The 20,838-nt window shown below is 36.8% G+C and overlaps 2 protein-coding genes across 2 annotated transcripts in view; both read right to left on the bottom strand.

Moving 5' to 3' along the window:
- Nucleotides 1–20,838, bottom strand: part of Gas8 (Growth arrest specific protein 8) — a 335,305-nt gene that overhangs the window by 73,291 nt on the left and 241,176 nt on the right. The gene's annotated exons all lie outside the window — the stretch shown is intronic.
- The window catches only part of dnr1 (E3 ubiquitin-protein ligase defense repressor 1), a 38,288-nt gene continuing 27,291 nt past the window's right edge, over nt 9,842–20,838 (bottom strand). The window contains exons 5-7 of the mRNA XM_083113470.1: nt 18,313–18,529; nt 15,415–15,621; nt 9,842–13,898 (exon numbers count right to left, since the gene is read on the bottom strand). Of these exons, the coding sequence (XP_082969596.1) occupies nt 13,650–13,898; nt 15,415–15,621; nt 18,313–18,529 (673 nt within the window). The 3' untranslated portion in view covers nt 9,842–13,649. The remainder of the gene's footprint in view (nt 13,899–15,414; nt 15,622–18,312; nt 18,530–20,838) is intronic.

Below are 20,838 nucleotides of genomic sequence, written 5' to 3'. Positions count from 1 at the left end.
AAAATGCCTAACATGCTTACCATCCTTCGTAACTCCTGCCTGAGACAAGTCCTCCAATTCAGGAACAGGCCTCCCATTTCGGATTATTTCCACTTTCTTTTCATAACTATATGACGAAAAACCCCTCTCCAGAACGTCATCAACAACTTCCAATTCCATATTATTTCTATTTCACCTCTTCACCGCACTGACAAAACAATAATAAGAACGAAACACTGCAAATTTCACACGCAAGACGGAAGAAACAAAAAACGTCAACCTCTCGCGGTAACAAGTGTATCCTTCCTCGAAATAGCCACTCACATTTGTAGATGAATGGATCAGGGTTGTCAGTCGACGAGATATTTTGTAGAATGAAGAAATTAAGGAGACTCGTAGAAAATGCATCAATGTATTAATCCCAACACACTTCAAAAGCTCAAATAAACGTTGGGCAGGGTTCGAAGTCCTGAGGGGGAAGGGAGGGATTTCCCCCCGCCAATAATCTTGACCTGAAAAATCCCCACACCAAAATTTCCCGGGGGGGGGGGAGAGTTTTTGTTATAACAATGAAGGATAATATTGAAAACATACACTACCTCTTCAAGAGATCTTTAACAGATCTACACCAAAAGCAAAATATGTACAATAGAAGTAAAACAAGAATGCAAGACAAATATAAATATGATGTTAATAGAAAAACTATTGCATAATAAAACGATTCTAACTATTTTTGTAATTTATTGACATCTTTAACCCGTTAGTAAATGAATTAGTTTGCTACTTTATAAATATCTCATGTATATAAAAGTAACAAATTGATTTCTCTCTATGTATTTATTAATAATGCATTTTGAAATATTTAGAAATTCATTATTTTTTTATATTGAATGACATTATAAATATGCATATCATAATTATATTATGTGTATATGTAATATATGCGCGCGTGTGTGTAGATTGAGATATCCCCCCACCACCAATATGATTTTGCACCCTTATGTTGGGCACAATGTAACGTCCATTTACATAACTTTGCAACGTAAGGGAGCGGGGGTACATTCGAATCCTATAGTAAGCAATGTGTTTATGTTTTTTCTTTCGTTCATTTATATCGTCGGGTCAACAGTCAACACCCATCCTTATCATAAGCTGAAATGCAAAGTGACACGAATACAATTTTGATATCTAGAATGAGAAAGACAGATACTGAGAATGGTGTGAAACATGGAAATTGTCCATATAATTTTCCTCTGACACATTGACATGACGACGCCGAAAAGGGTTTCAGGTAAAACGCAATGCTCAGTCGATCGATCACTCCATTTCCCTCACCTCCCGATAAACATTTTTTTTGTCTTCCGCTCCGATTTGTATGTCAGTAATCAATTTTTATAACGCATTTTTATTACAACCAAAGCACAGGGATTAATTTATCTAAGCGTGTCTGTCCAATGTTAGTAAACTAAACATTAGAAAAAAAATAAATGTTGACTACTACCAACACTGCAGACGCTGCCAAAATCTTAGGTACCCTGGCTTCTTAGAACCATGTGCTTTGAACAGGAAAATGCACCGTGGGATGAGCGCGGGAAGACCCAAACATATGGTGGGGGTTGATCGGAGCCAATGGGGATTGCCCTCCGAATTTCAAGGGTACCCAACAGAGGCAGCAGCTTTTGCTCGTGGAAATCGGCAGAAGCCACGGTGGATGGGGGTGGGTGCGGGCAACACCGAAGGCACGATCGGGATCATTCGGGCAGACGTTCGGGACTGCTTGGAGGGCCAGGCTACTCGGGAAAGGCAAGAGCGTTCTCGGACGGAAGATAGAATTTCTGGCAGTGGAAGGGGTTTCGGAGAGATGATAGTTGAATTTTCATGCTCCGAGAAGACAAAATTGGGGAAATTGGGAATGGGGAAAATTATTATTTTTTCTTACGGTGTTGTGGGTACGCAGTGAGTACCTTGCGTACCCAGAATGCACGCCGCTGGAAAACAACAGTCCAGTCCAAGCGACACGTGCATTTTCTCGTGGTGAATTGGTTCAAAAGGAAGCTTTCAGACTGCAGCGATACGTGTCTCTTTAAAACCAACATTAAACAATAAACAACACCTTCTGAACGACAAATTGCAGGTGTGGCTTGTCGCTCGGGCTGGGCCGTTTTATCAATACGATGCATTGTGTTGCCACCGCCTGTTATTCGTGCAAGCGATGATTGGTGAAGGTTTGCTTTAGATCGAATGCTTCAGTGCGAAATCCCGATATCGCTTGTCGCTTCAGTCTGAAAACTGCCTTGTTGCTTGAAGTAAATTCGTGCAAGTGAAAGTGGCATGCCATATCATAGGTTTTCCCTAAATCCCTCAGGCGGAAAGGCGACGTTGAAGGCACATATATTTACAAGCATTTGTCATGTGTCATTACTTCTGCAGATTTGTTGGCAAAGATTTACTTAAGCATACTTTATAATATAATAATATCACTAGTTTTATAGAATTATCTTTCCCTCACTTTTCCATTTACAAAATAATTGAATATATCTAAACGTTCGTCGTGCGTGTACGTACATGAGATACTCGTATGTACGTAGTGTGCTATACAACTGGCGGCCATAAAGACAGGTCATATTTTAATAATCTACTCTACAGTTGATCATCCGACGGATTCTAGACGTCCACTCCTTCATAGTAGAACTCTAACAAATACCTTTCTGGACTATCGTCGCACAACTGATGAAAACAAACTCTCATTTCTGAATTCGTATGCCGGTGAATCTGCACTGGCAACAAGGGGGCTGGCCTAAACCGGAAGTTCCGGGGGGACCGGGCAAGACCTCACCAATGTTTATGTTTACATATTTAACACGGTCTATTGAGTGGAAATGGAAATGTCCATTAATGTAAACTTCATTTCAACCTGGAGAAGTCTTTACAAAAACGAAACTGATGGTAGAATATCAACAATGCCTTGGAAAATATTAGTAGGCCTATTGTCCCTTATATTTGCAGCCAAACGATCCGGGAAATTGCCAATCTTTTCTAGATACCTTTATTTCTCTACATCACTCAAAAATTTCAAGTGATCCATTTTGTTTCCGATCTTTTATAAGAAAATGAGCTCGGTGACGATCTGTATTCCACTTGTTTACATTGGAAAATTCGCCAAACCGGAAGTTCTTTCCCCACCATCAATAATCGAATTGTTTGATCGATCATTTTTTGTTTACTCAGGAATGACCCCCATAGAGTCTGTGTTGTGTTATGTCTGTGAGTGTCCATGAAATTTGTGTCGCTTATTCGCGATTAAAATTAACCGATATGCCATCTGGTGGGATTTCCAGGAAGTACTCTAAGTAGGATACGTTGTGTTGAAGTCGTTTAAAGCATGGGGAATATGCGAGAGAGTAAGGTCTACTGTTCAGTTGTTGTTTTTTGCTCTAAATCGTTGTATGGGTCAGAACAAATTAAAAGTTTTCATGCGTTTCCACCCCGTGGAATCAAGAAAATGAAATTTGTTAATAAATCAGCGAAAACGTAATTGACAGAAGATTGGTATGGGGGATATAACACTGTAATCCGGCAAGGGAATTACGAAGAATACACGAGTCTGCTTACTTTATTTTTCGAGAGATAAATATATATTACCATGAAAGTAAAGTTTTAAATTGTACTTTATAAATAAAGCTTTTTTTTTCGAAAAATCATGAAGCGTCTTGCCCAATGCGTCCATGTATTACCGGTATTACGTATGTGCGAAATTTGGAACAGGTGCAAGTCGATTAAGAGAGAAAATGAAAATAGTTTGAGAATTAATTAATGTCAAATGTAACCAGAAAGAAAAGTGGACCTGCTAATGTTACTATTTCATTCAGTACGATGTCCTTTTTCAGTGAGTATAGCCTGGTCATGAAATCGTGAATATTATTATTAAACCAGTCTTTCTCTTCCGAGAAAGAACTGCAACGATATGTTCGCAATTTTCTACTGTCCCAGCTTTTCAAGTACATGCTAATTTCAATTCCTTTATTTTCAAATAATTTCCGAGAACCCCAGTTACAACATGACGTGCAGATGATACAGCACTGCTTTGGACAACCAGTGCGTATACATAGTTTCGTCTGCATTTTCGGTGTTATTTTTGCCTATCATAATTAAATACTTCGTTCTCAGTACAGCTTCACGTTTGTTAGAGTATCTGGAATTCACATCGCATTCGCAATAATTAAAATTAATGCGTAATTTAAACGTTTTCTACCATACTAGTCATGACAACACGCTGCTACTTTGTACTACTGATGAATGCAAACAAAGATTTATCCTACTTAGAGCGGCCATATTGGAAGCGATACTAGCGCTCAGGTGGTAATTTTAATCGCGAATAGGAACAAACAAAATAAACTACGGGTGTATGAAGTTGAAGAGATGAGACTTGATGTATTTGGCGTAGGAGAGATAAAATTAAAAATAAGGAATTTACATTCAACCAAGAATGATCGAAAATAAAAAAAATCAAAGAAAATGTCCTTGTGCATTATTGTATTCATTTCTCGTGCAAAAAGTGTGTAAACTGTTTCAGAACTTTTTTTAAAAAATCGACAACGACGTCGATGGGTTCATTCTGTGAAAAGAGCACCAAACAGCTGCAGCTACTATCCCACTTTGCTGGAGTCGGGTAGAAAGTGTGTAAACAGCTACTCGCCATAGAAGGGTCGAGTCGAGCAGACAGGCTGTAACTTGTCCCAGTAACTCTCCCGCTCACTTGACCAACCAGCCTTTAGAAACACTTAATAATATTTACACTCTAAGAAAACCCAAACACACACAAAAAGAGCTCTCAAACTAATACTAACACCGAAAACTTGACCAAATTTCTATTGCTAAGTTCCCGCCCCGGCCCTCACGGGCTGCTGCGCCACGGGATATGTTTTTTATTTATTAAGTTCAAACGTAATGTCCATCTAATGTACCTTTCCAGTGGAAAACAGCTTGTTGTTGTCTCAGCTCGGTAAGGTTGCCCAGTTTCAGAATCGAGTCCTTTAATCCACAAGGCTGCATACTTTTTGGTAAGGAAATTTTTGATGACTGGACCATATATGGACACGAATCCCAAGTAACCAAAAGTGGTTGGCCCAACACAAAAACATACCGTTGGCCAACGGCAATTTTGGCCGTGGTTCCAACGTACTGAAAACTAAAGAATGGATAGGTTTGTGTTCTATGTATATAGTTTATTGTGAGGCCAAATGTAAACAATAGTTCGTAATTTATGAAAATAAAACAAATACACAGCACTTTCTCAGTCACATGGTATCATTGTTTTCAAGGCACCATACCTTCAAGTGGTAGCACAAAAACCTTCTAGAGTTTACGTAGTTTTCCACCTTTCATGGAATTTAGTTTTCAAATAACATTGTTTAACCACCTTCACAATAAAAACTGTAAGAATGTTCTTGTTCTACTACAGCAAAAGACACAAACAATAAGCAATTCCCAACACATCTTTCATCCATGGCGACTGACAAAGGAAAGGACGGGTGAGTGACTGCAAGTGAAAAATAGCTTCTACTTTCATTAAGAATATATTATATTTCCAGTATATGCTGTGACTGAAATATTCGAAAAGAAACACTGTTACATGTCACTTATTTTACACTAGAATTTTCAGCATACCTCTGAAAGTTGTCTTAGCATGAAAAAGTTGTTTTTAAAACTGATTTTGACTCACTTTTCCATGGTTGGGCGAACATTGTCAACCACCGTTGGCCCAACGTCAATTTGCCAATTAACGAAAAGCCAACCTTTCCCACGTAAAAACTGACATTGGCCCAACGGTAGTGGTTACTTGGGATGATTTTGTTTGTTTGTTTGCTACATAGTTAAGAAATAGTATACTGTATGCTTTCAATCCCATTTTATCTGAGGTGCATAAAATATTCCTAGCAGGGATAAAAATAATCCTCTTTTGCTAAACTTTTCTGTGTGTGGGGGGAGGGAAGAATCTCTGGCACCCCCTACCCGGTTAGGACAGGAAGGTTAAAGCTGACACCTCCCCTCCCCTCATAGTAAAGAAAAAAAAGTTCTTCCAGTTCAAATATGTATATATTTTTAGATAGTAAATATGTGACTTTCGAAATTTAATGTACATTTAATGTAACTGCCCCCTTAAAAAATATTCCTGCCACTTCTACCCCCTCATAGTTTTGAATTTTAGATTTGGCTGTGGGTGGCAATGTATTTATCTTGTTTTGAGCAGTAAATGTCTTTGTCTCAAAATACACTATACAGCTAAGTCACTGGACACCCAAGTGAACATGGCGGTAGTGGTCTGGGCTGTTTTTCCTGGTTTGGGCTCAAGCAATTAGTTTTGGTAATGGCAACATGAACAGTGGTGTTTAGGACATTTTAGACGATAGCATGCTGCCCACACTGCGGCAACAGTTTTGAATGGGCCCTTTTCTCTATCAGCACAATAATGCCCCTATCTACAAAGCATGGTTCATTGCATCGTGATTTGAGGAAAATCGGGTTGATGTGGTTAGCTGGCCGGCTCAAAGCCCCGACTGGAATCCCATAGAACATCTTTAGGATGAACTGGAGAGTCTGTTGCTTGAGAGACCCACTCAATTAAAAACAACCCTTATTCACGAGGCTGCAGGACAAATGGGGGAAAAAAAAGTTCAACCAACAATATACAAGAAATTATAGTGCAAAGCCTGTCCCGAAGAGTAAATATATATATAAAAATCAAAGAAGGTAAAAGGAAACACTCACCGGACAGTAGAAAAATTCAAAATTTATATATATATATATAATTGATGTGTGTGTGTGTGTGGGGGGGGGGGGGGTATGTATGTTTGTTCCAGGATAACTCTCGAACGCCTGGAGCGATTTCAACCAAACTTGGTACGCATATCAATCGCAACCTGGAAAGAAATACTGTTGGGGTAAGACACCCTTAGGGGTGGGGGTAGGAGGGGGTGACGTAAAAATAATAGAGAACCACCGATATTAAATTCCGCACAGACAGACATCCGTGACTATATGCAAACTGCACAATGATAGTGTTTCTCGGGTTGTCTAACACTCAGGCTGTGTTGCGAATGGAATCCATATTTTTCGTGACACTCCCAATGTGGTTCAACTTCATCACCTATCGACATGGGGAGTGAGAGGGGGTGAAAAATAAAATGCCACAAATGACCTAGTCACGAATCCATAGTTTTCGGAGTCGCTAAGCTAATTGGTGACATTCAAGATCACATTTAAAATTAGTTACATTTTACACTCTAGTTAGAATTCGTTATTTTCCTGTCTAATACAACATTGGGATAAATAAATACCCGGGCAAACAGCTAGTGCTGTAATAATAGCGAAGGGAGGTCAGCATTTTATTACTTGTCTGGCTGGTGTCTATGGAATGAACAGCATTGGGTGGCTATATAGTGTACTTAAAATAATCAGGTAGACAACCGCTTGGTATGTCTGAAGAGGCACAAAGCAAACATGGTTTACCAGGTGTGCTGGTTAATAATTCTTAATTTAGTCGCTGGATGACATTGGAAGCAAGGGTTGGTGCACAGTCCCAACTGTTACGTCAGTGTGTTGCCAGCACAGTACCTGTCAAAATGCCGTGGATGTGGTGCAACCCAGTGCGATTGATCGTGATATTGGGTTTGTGTGGTAGACATGTCGACCTTGAAATCAAATCAGCAGCATGTGCAGCACGTCCTGCTTTTCTTGTTCAATCAAAAGAAAAATGCAAGTGATAGCCATTGTATCCTTGTGGAAACGTACAGTTACATGACAATGTCCTAATGCAAGACGTGTGCGCGCGTTGGTTTCAACAATTCAAAAGTGGTGATTTTGACTTGAAAGTCAAAGATTGCCCAGGCCAGCCGAAAAAATTCCAAAACGCACTGTTGGACGAAGACGATATGCAAACGCAACAACAACTGGCAGAGAAGTTAAATATTGGTCGCCAAACCATATCTGATCGTCTTCATGCCATGGGAAAGATTGGGTAACAAGACACTGAAAAGTGACAACACCTGATATCACACAGCGAAAGGCGTCGGACACACCATTTCTGCACTTGGCTGGGAATTCTTGCCCCACCCGCCATACGCACCAGACTTAGCCCCTTCGGACGGACTACCACTTGTTTTCATCGATGTCTCGCTCACTTTCCCAGCAACACTTCCGAAGATGTCGAACAATGGCTTGCTGACTGGTTCACCTCTAAATGTGAACGATTTTTCTGGTAGGGCATTCAAAATTTGACTGACAGATGGGCAAAATGTATAGCTGGCGATGGTGCATACTTTGAATAAAGCATTTGTTACCTTTCTCTCCAGATAAACTTGTTTTCTTTCGGATCAATTAAGAATTATTAACACACACACCTGGTATGTCTCATATATCACAAAGTCTAACAAGACCAAGAGTATGCATGCAGGTCAACGGGACATTAGCCTTATGCATTTTCTAGTGCTTTTAACTCTACTTATCCTAACATTGGGTTTCAAGAGATCTCCTCTTCTCGCATTTCTTTTTGCTGGTGGTCGGGATCAAACCTACGACAGCCCTCTGTTACTACAAATCCAGTGTCAAGGTGACACTTCCAAATAGACACTGGCTTCTACCAACAAGAGGGTAGGTATGGCAATGCGTTCACAACTATACTAATACTTATCAACATAGGCCTGTACATGGAACCCTTCAAACAGCCCTTCCCCAAAACATAGTTAGAATATGTATAGTTAAAGCACTTGATACAAATGAACACTGCATAATATAAAACCATTGTCACTAACATTTAGTGTCACTAAGGCCGTGTCCAAAAGGTGCAAGACCATACCTGAAGAGAACAAAGTAACAGTGTCATATTTCAAAAACTACTAGTTCTTCTTGCATGTACACATTGCTTGCATTGTAGAATTATTTTCCTGTAGTTTACGGTTATTACAAACTTTTCTTTCGTTGTGACGTTTCAGGAGAACACACGCTCCCTTCATCAGACATTTATTTTCATTTTGACTAAAGATACAGTTATAACAATGGTTAGCAATTTTTAAACAAAAAGAATCCATTATATAATGGATGTTGTCAATGTTACATTGTTGTAATATAGCAACTTAACTGTGAAAGCAGCAGTCTCTTTTATTTTTATTTCAGATAAAAAAAAAATTGATCGCATTATTTTTTATTTAAAATTATGAATTTAAAATGTCATCAGGTAATTCAAAGTCATCATTGTTTTCACAAAGTCTCTTCATGTTTTCTGTTACATTAAATTTTAAAGATTGTGGCTTACTCCATTTGTGAAAAAGAAAACTCCATACTGGATCTATGTTACCATTTTCATTATTTAATTTATTCCAGTGTTCTTCTGCAATGAACAAAGCTTCCCAGACATTCAACTCTGTTTCCAGTCAATCTTTTTAAGAAGAGACTTTGAATTACCTGACGATATTTGGGATTCATAATTTTAAATAAAAAAGAATATGATCAATTTTTTTTATCTGAAATAAAAATAAAACAGACTGCTTTTTTCCACAGTTAAGTTGCTATATTACAACAATGTAACATTGACAACATCAATTATATAATGGATTCTTTTTGTTTAAAAAATGCTAACCATTGTTATAACTGTATCTTTAGTCCAAATGAAAATAAATGTCTGATGCAGGAAGCGTGTGTTCTCCTGAAACATCACAACGAAAAACTGTTTTCTTATGCTTGTAATAACCGTAAACTACAGGAAAATAATGCAAAAACTACACTTTTGAAAAAATAACTTCCAATTCTGGTATCAATAAATATACAATTTTCAAATGTAAGGAATTTAAAAAGAAAAATCCAACAGTTCATATTAGGAGATGTTTATTAGCAAGTATTTCTCCTTTTATAAATATTTTACAAAGTTTAAAAAATATCTTCATTTTAGCCGGTGAACATAATACCTTGCATCTATTCTCTCGCGCCAAGGTTTTTAGGATATTGAATAAACAAAGAAAAGATTTGTACTCTACTCGTATGCCACAACATAATATACAGCATTTACAAATAAACAATATATACATTTATATACACATTCACTCCATGTCAATACTATAAATGAAAAATCTTGCATTTTATTGTTGCTAAAGATAACACTTCATCCACACAAACACATACACTATACACCTTTTTTTTCTGCACACACATTCTACACATTATGCTTTCCTTTTAGCACATAGTTTTGCATTAACACATGTAAATAAAAGAAATTTTCTGGAAGTTTTAGCATCAGTCCAAGTTTTCACTAAGCTTTGATTACAAACGAAGGAAGATAATACTAGAAGCATGCTTTTTTTTGGGGTGTAAAACATGAATTTTCACTTCATCTCCATTTCACAATTTTGAGAATACTAAAAATTAGGCTTAGTTGACAATACATTTTGGTTTATACGAACAGAATAATTCTTTATACTTTATGTTAATTTTATACAGGGTGGTGCAAAAAGAATGCATGTTTTTGGAATAAGTGTAGCGTCATTGATTTTCAAGATACAAACGTTTTATTAACACCAAAATCATCGGTAAGTAATGCAGTTTCGATAGGTATACAGTGTATACTCTTTATGCGCCACCCTGTATATGCACATACAAGTAACAATACAGTGGCATATTCTCCATGTTACTGTCTGTAAACCAACTTTTTTCAGGGTAATTGATCGTTATAAAGAAAACTATTTCAACAAGCTTCCAAACCTGATTTTTTAAGTTAATTATTTAAAGTACTGATCGTTCCCCATCACACCCTTCTGATGAACCGGTTTCTTCCCCGATTGTGCGCAAGGAGGGAGAGGGATCCAAAACAAGTGGTTATTTAAAAACATGTAACCTGCAGGTGTCAGTTCCACTGCTGCAAACGACATTGGCGGGAGAATGATGCTTGTTACTTCCTGCTTTCTGTGCTGCGCTTGGCAGAGGCAGTGTTGCTACATGAAGGAAAATTTCCCTTGGTGCATGAAAATCTATGTAAAAGGGAAATTTTATGAAAAATATTAAAATTGCTGAAAAATTTGAAATAGTGAAACTCCTGTTTTTGTTGACTTGCATGCCTGCATTGGTTTTTTTTCTATACATAAAGAATTGTGGTAAATCAGGTCTAAATTTCAGAATATGCCACTGTAACAATGTCTTCTACTCATATTTAAGAGATTTTCAGATTTACTTTGTGAAAATGAAACCTACTTAAATCCTTTTGGAAAGTAGTGGATAGCTTAGATACCAAAAATAGATCAAATCCACATTTCCCATGACACAATGCAAAACAATGTCATCTCTCTTAGATATGTATTACCACATATACCCACTGCTAAGTGTAGCCATGCACTATAATAGTAATTCTCCCAGATAATATAATCTGATCTGTACACATGGCCGTATATATACACATAAATAATGTGTGGGGATAAACGAACAGCAGACCAAGGATGGTATAATTTAATTGTTACTATTTATTTATTACAAATATTTTTAAAATTATAACCAGTAGGATTGTGTGCACAATTTGGATGCAAATATGTAATGTGCATTAGCTATATTAACCAGTAACATTATTTTTACATTTAACTCTCTTAGGTCGCCTTGTAATCAAGGGGTACTAGGTTCAATACCCCGGTCGAGGGCACTTTAAACTGTAGGTCCAGTCTCAATAAAGTGGACTTAAAAACTCAAACGTTGCTACAATTTGCTTATATTTTTAAAACACTGCCTTCAAAACCTTTTCAACCAATGTAGTGTAGCTATGACCAATTTTGAGACTTATTTATTTGATTATGCAATTAGTGCAAAATGTTCTACTAAAGCAATGGAAAGGATTTGAACTCATTAAACTCTTCCCTTACACGGACATGTCTATACATCTCTTGTTTACAAATAAGACAACAAAACATTAAAATTTCTTTCAGAATTATCGGTTGCTTAATAAAACAATATCATTACTAATTGCTTTTCAGATTGTACAAAATTGTTTCCAGCTACAATGACAAGTTGCTACCTGAATTATAGGCAAATTAGCAAATATAGAAATCATGGTGCTGGAAAATTTGACAGATATATATTATATAATTCCCATGGGGGAAAAAATAGTTTTCTTTAACACACTTCAGTACAGGATTTACAGTTTCTTCTCTGCAAAATCAGAAGCAATATGATCTGATAAATAATAGTGTTGAAAGTAGACAGAACTCATTTGTTCTACGGAAGAAACAACTGAACAGTGCATTCAACATTTAGACACTAAACCACTTTCTTGTATTTCCAAAATGTCGGTTAAGGTTTTAAAATGTCTACAAAATAGCTTTTACATCTGCATTTCTTAATATACACCAAACTGCTAATAAGGAAACAACTATATTGCTCATTTATGTTCATTATGCCAAAATATTAAAAGAAAAGTAACATTTATTCAAATTTATTTATAAAAGTAATATTATGGTCACGGGTCATATAGACTAAACTTAAAACTTGAAATTAGGAGATTGAAAACAACATTCTAAGTAAAATTATGGAACGAAAAAATATCACACTGACTTCAATACATAAAATTAAATTAGTCAAACTTTAGAACCACAGAAATCAACTGAGTACACTAATATCAGATAATTATGAATACATTACATATTTATTGCTGATCAAATAAAACTTTTTGCACAGTGAAAAAATAGCACCAAATTTCACAATTACGTTAAAAGAAAGAGTTCTCTGAAAAGTAGTTTTCTATTATTATGCTTATTGAAATCCTATATTAATTCAAAACAGAGCGATTTAGTTACCTTGCTCTTTGATAATGTTAGTAAAATTTTTAAACCATAAAATAACATTAATTCGTAAAGAAGAGAGCACAACACACACTATATAATAGAAAAATACAAATAGCGAGTATATTGTGAAAGGTGCTATTCTTTTTGTGGAACAATGTTCATATTATGCTTAGTTTCATACATCCATAAGTATGCCAGAAAATCTATAATGCAACTCTTAAGATAGGATATTAATGTGGCTACTTGTATATATATATATATATTTCACAGCCATTTTGCAAATTAAAAATAATTAAAATGAACGTAACACAAAAGAAAATCTACTTCCCTGCTGAGACGAACTATTTCTTATCTAAAACACTTGGGAAATATTCATGAAACTAGATGTACATAAAAATTTATACACGTATGCAGTTATTTACATTTCAACATAAATTAACAAAAAATCTCAGCATAGAAAACACACACATACAACACGCAGACAAATGCATAAACACAAATGAGGTACTTCTTTATAGTATGCTTCCACATGCATGTGTGTGTGCAGGAAAAAAAGAAAATTGCACTCTTTATATGCAAAAAATGAATAAACTTTTTTGCTTTTCCGCGACAAGGTTAGAATACGTTAATACATTGAATTTATGAATACTTGAGAATACCTTTCTTTGTTGCTTCTTGTTGACGGAGACAACATTCCTACGCATTCCTGCAATCTGATGTTGAAGCTTGCAGAAAATTCTTGCAAAGCGACACTCGTAATCTGACGCAACCAAGAGCAGTTCGTACAGTCTTCGACTACTCGGCAACTTGCAGTCTCAACTTTCCCGAAAGCTTTTCCGCTGCACAACATCAACAATCACTCTACTCTTCCATAGGTTTCACATCCTGAGACCCAGTGCCACGTCCACGCTCTCGCAAAGGCAGCGGGAGATATATGACATGGGACTGGTGAATGTCCGCTCGACACACAGGACACCGTTCACATCGAGCTGCACAATTCTGGCACGAGATCACATGGCCACAAGGAAAGAAGGCGGTATTGATTTCACTGTCCATGCAAATGCGGCAAATCATTGCATCCATGAGCATGGCTAGCTGATCCTTAGATGCCTATTAAAGGTTTTAAAAAAATATTATCAATAAAGTTATGTTGCATTATGTTGTATTAATTCTAATATCAACCAAACACCCAAAAATTGCATCAAGAAAGTGGTAAATGTCAATAGCCACTACTGTAGTAGACTTCTACCTGAAAATAGTTCAAAACAAGACCCCTTTTCCTCGAGTATTTAATATGCAATTTCTACTATAACTACTGGTAATATTATTTTCCTGTAGTTTACGGTTATTACAAGCATAAGAAAACAGTTTTTCATTGTGGCGTTTCAGGAGAACACACACTCCATCAGACAATTATTTTCATTTTGACTAAAGATAGTTATAACAATGGTTAGCAATTTTTTAAACAAAAAGAATCCATTATATAATGGATGTTGGCAATGTTACATTGTTGTAATATAGCAACTTAACTGTGAAAAGAAGCAGTCTGCTTTATTTTTATTTCAGATAAAAAAAAATGATCACATTATTTTTTATTTAAAATTATGAATCCCAAATAATAATAATAATAATAACCCATAGCTCTACAGCCCGTGAGGGCCTTGGCTTACCTACCGACTGCTGGCCTCCCTCCCACACTGTTCCGCCGTCACCTGTTGTAGCGTGGAGATCTTAGACCAGTATTGGAGTGTCGGGGGATCAGCCCGACGAGCCCCCAGCCGTTGCAGGTCTTCTCGGTCGGGTTACGCTCACTCACTCGGAGCTTCCCAATTTCCTCACGATGGTGGGTTGCCACCGGCCCTATACGTAGGCCGAATAAATTCCGACCAGAGCCCGATTCACCATCAGGTAATTCCAAGTGATCATTGTTTTCACAAAGTCTCTTGATGTTTTCTGTTACATTAAATTTTAAAGATTGTGGCTTACTCCATTTGTGAAAAAGAAAACTCCATACTGGATCTATGTTGCCATTTTCATTATTTAATTTATTCCAGTGTTCTTCTGCAATGAACGAAGCTTCTCATACATTCAACTCGATGTTTCCCGTCAATCTTTTTAAAACAATAGCACAATGAAAAACTGTTATCTTGTGCTTGTAATAACCGTACACTACAGGAAAATAATTCTACAATGGAAGCAATGCGTACATACAAGAAAAACTACTGGTAATACTTTGGCATATTATATTGAAGTATATTGCGCACAACAAATTCAAAATTTCTTTTTTTTCCTTTGTTCAAAAACCTACTTTTGATAACACTACTACAAAAATGTTGATTTTTCCAGAAACACAGTAAATTTCCATGACATTTCCAGGATTTCCAAGTTTTCCAGACTGGTAGTCACCTTGTTCTTATTAATCAAAATGTTATTGATTGTGTGTTAATCCCTCAACATTTTGCCCCCACATCCTTGCTCAAGACGTTACAAACCAAAGTGGGTAAACATTATTATTATTATTATTATTATATATTCCAATTAAACTTTTACGATATCAAAAAAAACTTCCCCCTTGTAAAATAACCCACCAAGAATTTCAAAGCAAACTTAAGAAATTGTTACATACCTTGCATCTTTCACTATCACAGTCTTCACACCTGCCAGAATTCAGATCGCAGCAACTGCCATCCTGCTGCGAGAGTTGCAGTGCAGTCTTGTTCTGATATAAAGCTCGGCGGGCATTGTCGTACACTTCACGACAAGTTCTCCTTATGTCAAACACATACTTCTTCCCAAGTGATGTGTCCTCATTAAAAATTGAAATTATAGTTCCCTGTGTAAGGAAAAAAGACAAATACATTACTTATATATTTTCCTTTATATTAAGAGGCAAAAATACAAGAAACTTTTAAAAATCGACCACATAGCTACATTTATCTTAAGTTCTGTTTCCTCAATGGCTGAAACAATATTGAGAGGGGCAAATCGAACAAGTCAGAAGTGATTCAAGGTGCACCGGAATAATATCCAACATGGCAGATCGACGTAAATGAGTGTGCTCTAATCAAAGGTTACCTAATTAAAAATGTAAAAATTTTAACATTTCAAAAGGGGCAATAAAAAATTTAAATTTCCGAAGCCGGATTTATCGTCTCATTTGCGGAATGAATATTAATGAAGGTGATATCAAAAAATGGTTAAACATCATATAAGTCAACACTTATAATCGATTGATTTGTTTTATTTAGTTTTTCTGCCACTTTTGGCTAATTGCGAAGATGAGGATGAGCGATGATATGATAAAATTCATGAAGGGACACTCGCAAAGAACCACCATGCCCAGGCTGGGATTTGAACCTGGGACCCATGGTGTAGCATGCTGTGCTAACCACTCCATCACAGAGGTGGGCTCAATACACACAAATTTCCAATATTCAATAATAATAATAATTTCCTGTCAGAAGGCAGGAAAAAAAATAAAACTGCACACATAAAAATAAAACTTCAAAATAGGTGTGATCAGGATATGGTGTAAGAAGCCATTTGCATGTATAACATATATATATTTACATCTCGATGTATTATTGGCTCTTGCAAAAGATGTATCTGCATAACATCGACATGTTGAACCCATTAAGAGAAGTTCAGCCACTGAAGAAACTTTTCATTAATTACTTAAAATAAGAAAACTTAATCAAAACACAAGAATATTTTATTCAAGAGCATTTCCCTATCAATAAATAACTTAACAAGGTTCATAAAATCTGCAATAACAACAATCTTGGCAATGATTCTTTTACCTATATAATATGGACATGGACGTCCGCAGGATTTTTTCCAGGGAGGCAAGGCAATTTTTTCCAGGGGGGGGGAAGGGGGTCATATTTTTCCCCATAATAGTGATGCCCACTCAAAAAACACTATTTCAGTCTGAAATTATCATGTTTCTTCGACGAATTTATAATAATAACATAAATTACTGTGACTGAATTGAAATTATGTGTGAAATATATAATTTTTAGTTGGACATTCATTTTCCGGGGGGGGGGGGCATAGCCCCCTTCCGGACGTCCATGAATATGCAAGTGTTTTCATTTCAACTCCACTGGGTCTGATGAGGCATATGAGAAGTTTGTAAAATGTTGCCAATTATAAAATAATCAATGCACCATGAGAGTGCAGCACCATGTGAAAATGCTATACAACATACAGGGACATTAATTTGTGTAAAATGAAACATCATTGTTATTGCAGTTTTTGTGAACCTTTTTCAATTACTAGTCATAAAACTACAATTTGTTGTGAATAATTTCAGTATATACTTGAGATAAAAGTTTCAGAACAATCCACAAACACATTTACATATTCTGGCAATTGAATTCTTAATGGTTTTCAGGCTCAAAGTGGAAATTCCTTACTGGGGGATGTTTGTTCAGATCTTGGGAATAGGCTGGGAAGGGGGTGCCTGGTTCTTTATTCAAATTATATCCTACTTGAGAGAATGACACCTACTTTTGGCACAGATAGTATACATGTCATGGTTAAATGTTGATTCTCTTGTACATAAGAAGAAATATCACATGTTGGAATTCAACTATTAAAATGTATTTGTGTCAGGATAGATCAATGAACCAAGACACACTGAAAAGATTAACAGAATGCTTTCTTATGTGTCAAAATTCATCTTTCATCACGGTAATAAAGGATTTTCCTGACTGCTTGATTGATTTGGTGTTTTAAGTCCACTTCATGCACAGTAAGGCTAATCGGGACTGGACCTACAGTTTAAAGTGGGATCCGAACCACTATGTGCCTCCACCGGGTATCGAACCTGGGACCCCTTGATTACAAGGTGACGCTATCACTGCGCCATAGGGGAGGCTCCCAGACTGCTTGAATCTCATTGGTAGGGCCACATATTTATAATCAATGTTAAAAAAATGTTAAAATAGCGAATATAGTCCTAAATTTGATTTATGTAGTTATCACAGTGTTAATCTTATTCCTGTGTAGTCAATTTATTTACAGCAAAAATAACCAAGTTTCTATGATTTTGCATAACTCCGAGCATAATTCAGACTTCATACAAGTGTTGTATTGGATATAATCTTAATTTCTTGCTTAAGAGTTTATTTCACATTTTGCATCATTTTGTGGTGAAAATGTACCTCACGGCTTTCAAAAACATTAAAAATGAACATCACAGCATGGTATTTTGTGCTTGTCAAAAACAAAATATGCATGTCGTGTACTTCAACTATGTGACCATGAAAATCCTTCGTTACCATGATGAAAAACTAAATTTCCGTATTAGCATCTAAAACAATTCTATCAATATGTCTGTGTTCTGGTACTGCATCCACAAGAATATATGTATGAAAAAATTCTATAGAGTATTTGGGTGTATCAGTTCAAAAAGTTCAAGTACATTTAGTAAGTTTGTAAATCAAAATGGAATGAACAAGTTAAGAAAAATTTGTTTTACCTACTAGTAAGTTGTACAATGCACAGTTCGCACGCCTACCTTGAGATCTCTAATGAATTGGGAGGTGACAGCGCTTCGGACAGTCTCGCAGCTGTAAAACGCATGCTTTTCCGTGACTGCCCTGTAGAGGCCACTGGCAGCGTGGGAAGATTCCAGCTTCAGAACAAGAAACGTATCCTCTGCAGAAAGATTCAGGTACCTCAAACGGAAGTTTCGGCTTTGAGAGCCAGCAGTCTGGATTGCTGTGTAGGGGATGCTGCGAAAAGAAAGAACAATATAGTGTGAACTCATATGTCCGTGAAGAATACTTATCCTACCCTAGTAAAGTTGCATGAATAAGACAATAAAATCATTGAAATCAATAATAATAATAAAAACATCATGATTTTACCCTTAAACAGAAACATAGGTCTTTACTTCATAATTAGAAACATCCAGTCTGACACCTTATTTTTTAATATTTGTTATCACATTTTATAAAGTTTTTTTTAGACAATAAAGGGCAAAATTATCATTAATAACTCACATTTATTGAAAACTAAAATTACATGAGAACAAAACTAAGAAAATGTATTATGTAAATCACTTCCAACCTTGGCATTGAATACGTAATGCGAAACACCTGGTCTGTTAGACCTGCACGTTTTCAAACAATAAGTTTCTCGTAACAAACAGTCACAAACTGAGCAGTAACATGTGCAGAGTGTAGGCAAGTGGTTGATAATAAGGTACTTAGGAGGGGGGGGGGGGAGACAGCTCAATCAGTGTTGCCACACTCTAGAATACAAAACACTAAAGGTCTCACAAACCAATGTTTCCGTTTAAGGATTAACAACCAGTACTTTGCTGATATTTAAATATTCAAATATTTTTGACATGGGTTTAAGATTACCATGAGCTGTGGTAGCTCAGTCGTTTGGGCATCTGACTACCATGCGAGAGAGCTGAGTTCGATCCCCGGTGGGGGAGAACCAGGACATTTTCAACCTCTTCAAGGGGCTCTGGCACCCATCCAGCATCCTATAAAGTGGGTACCTGAAGGAAACTGGGGGGGGGTAAAGGTGGACAGGGACGTGGTGTTGACCACATCACTCCCCAGCTCGGCTGAGATCAATTCTAGGGCCCTAACCCCACACGCCTTCATGGCGTGGTGCAAAGCACAGGGGACCACTTTACTTTTACACTTACTTAAAAATACCACAAAAGCAAATACAGTAGAACCTCAATGTTCGCGTTTTTCAGGAGAACAAGATTGTAACATGAAGATTGCATGTATAATTTAGGAAAATTTTAAAAATCTTGGTTGAACTGCATACAGAACTTGTATAAGCAAATCTCAACTTTTGTAAAGTTTGCCTGAAACCGGTACTGACATATGGGTATCAAACAGTCTCTCACATCAAGTAATAAAAACAAAATAAAAGCATTTGAGAGAAAAAATAATGAGAAACATATTTGGACTTCTAAGTGAAGGAAATGGGTGGAGAATGACAAAGCAGAATTCTACCAAAAGTATAATGACACAGATGTAGCATCACACATTAAAATTTAGGACCTCACTATGGGCAGGACCTGGAATCCGAACGAAAACAACAACAGAAAAGTTCTGGAGAGAAATTTATTCATATAATTTATTTATGGGCATGAAAAGACAGCACAAGACATGTAGGAAAAAAACTGGTGAAGGAGTCCAAGTATAGGGAACAGGTAAAGGAACAGGTAGAACGGAGAGGATGAAAGAAGAAGATCAAGGAAGGCTGTTTGTTTAAATCAAATATGTCTTTATTTGATTCAAGTGAAAAAAGTACTGAACACAATTTAGAAGAATGTGAATGATTTACTGTAGTTGCAAAAAAATGTGTTGAACGAACAATAGATCTCCAACACGAAATTAATAAAATTAAAATTTAGTGCAGAAGACATTAACTGAGTTGACACCATCTTGGACTAATAAATACTTGAACTGTACAAACATTAATATACGAAAATTTCTATAAATGAGATAATCACAAGATTAAAATACCCACCATTGAATCATTATAAACACTTTGAAACAACTCTGAAATTTTCAGCGAAAAATGCAGGCTCGACCAGGAATCGAACCCGTGTCTCTGGCATACCGTGCCACTGTTCTAACCACTGAGCTACCGAGCTGGCCTAGCCTCGCCTAATTTCTCGCTGTTGCTGTTTTACCTGCGTGGAATCTTCTCTGCCAGTGCTACCGCAACGGGATCTGTTGCCGTTGAAACACAGTAGACTTCGACGTTGCCTGGTTCCTCCCAGCGTAGAGATGTTAATTATTGAAGATTAGGCACATACAGGAGATGTACTATGCTGGGGGGAACCAGACAACGTCGAAGTCTACTGTGTTTCAACGGCAACAGAAACCATTGTGGTAGCACTGGCAGAGACTATTCCACACAGGTAAAACAACGATAGCGAAAAATCAGACGAGGCCAGGCAGGCTTGGTAGCTCAGTGGTTAGAGCAATGGCACGGTATGCCAGAGACGTAGTACATCTCCTGTGTGTGCCTAATCTACAATACTGATCCAAAATTAACAACA

This window comes from Lepisma saccharinum, chromosome 27 (genome assembly GCF_977018435.1).
Source record: "Lepisma saccharinum chromosome 27, izLepSacc3.1, whole genome shotgun sequence".
Lineage (NCBI taxonomy): Eukaryota > Metazoa > Arthropoda > Insecta > Zygentoma > Lepismatidae > Lepisma > Lepisma saccharinum.
Note: the sequence above shows the minus strand (reverse complement) of the source record. Positions and strands in the feature narration are given on the sequence as shown.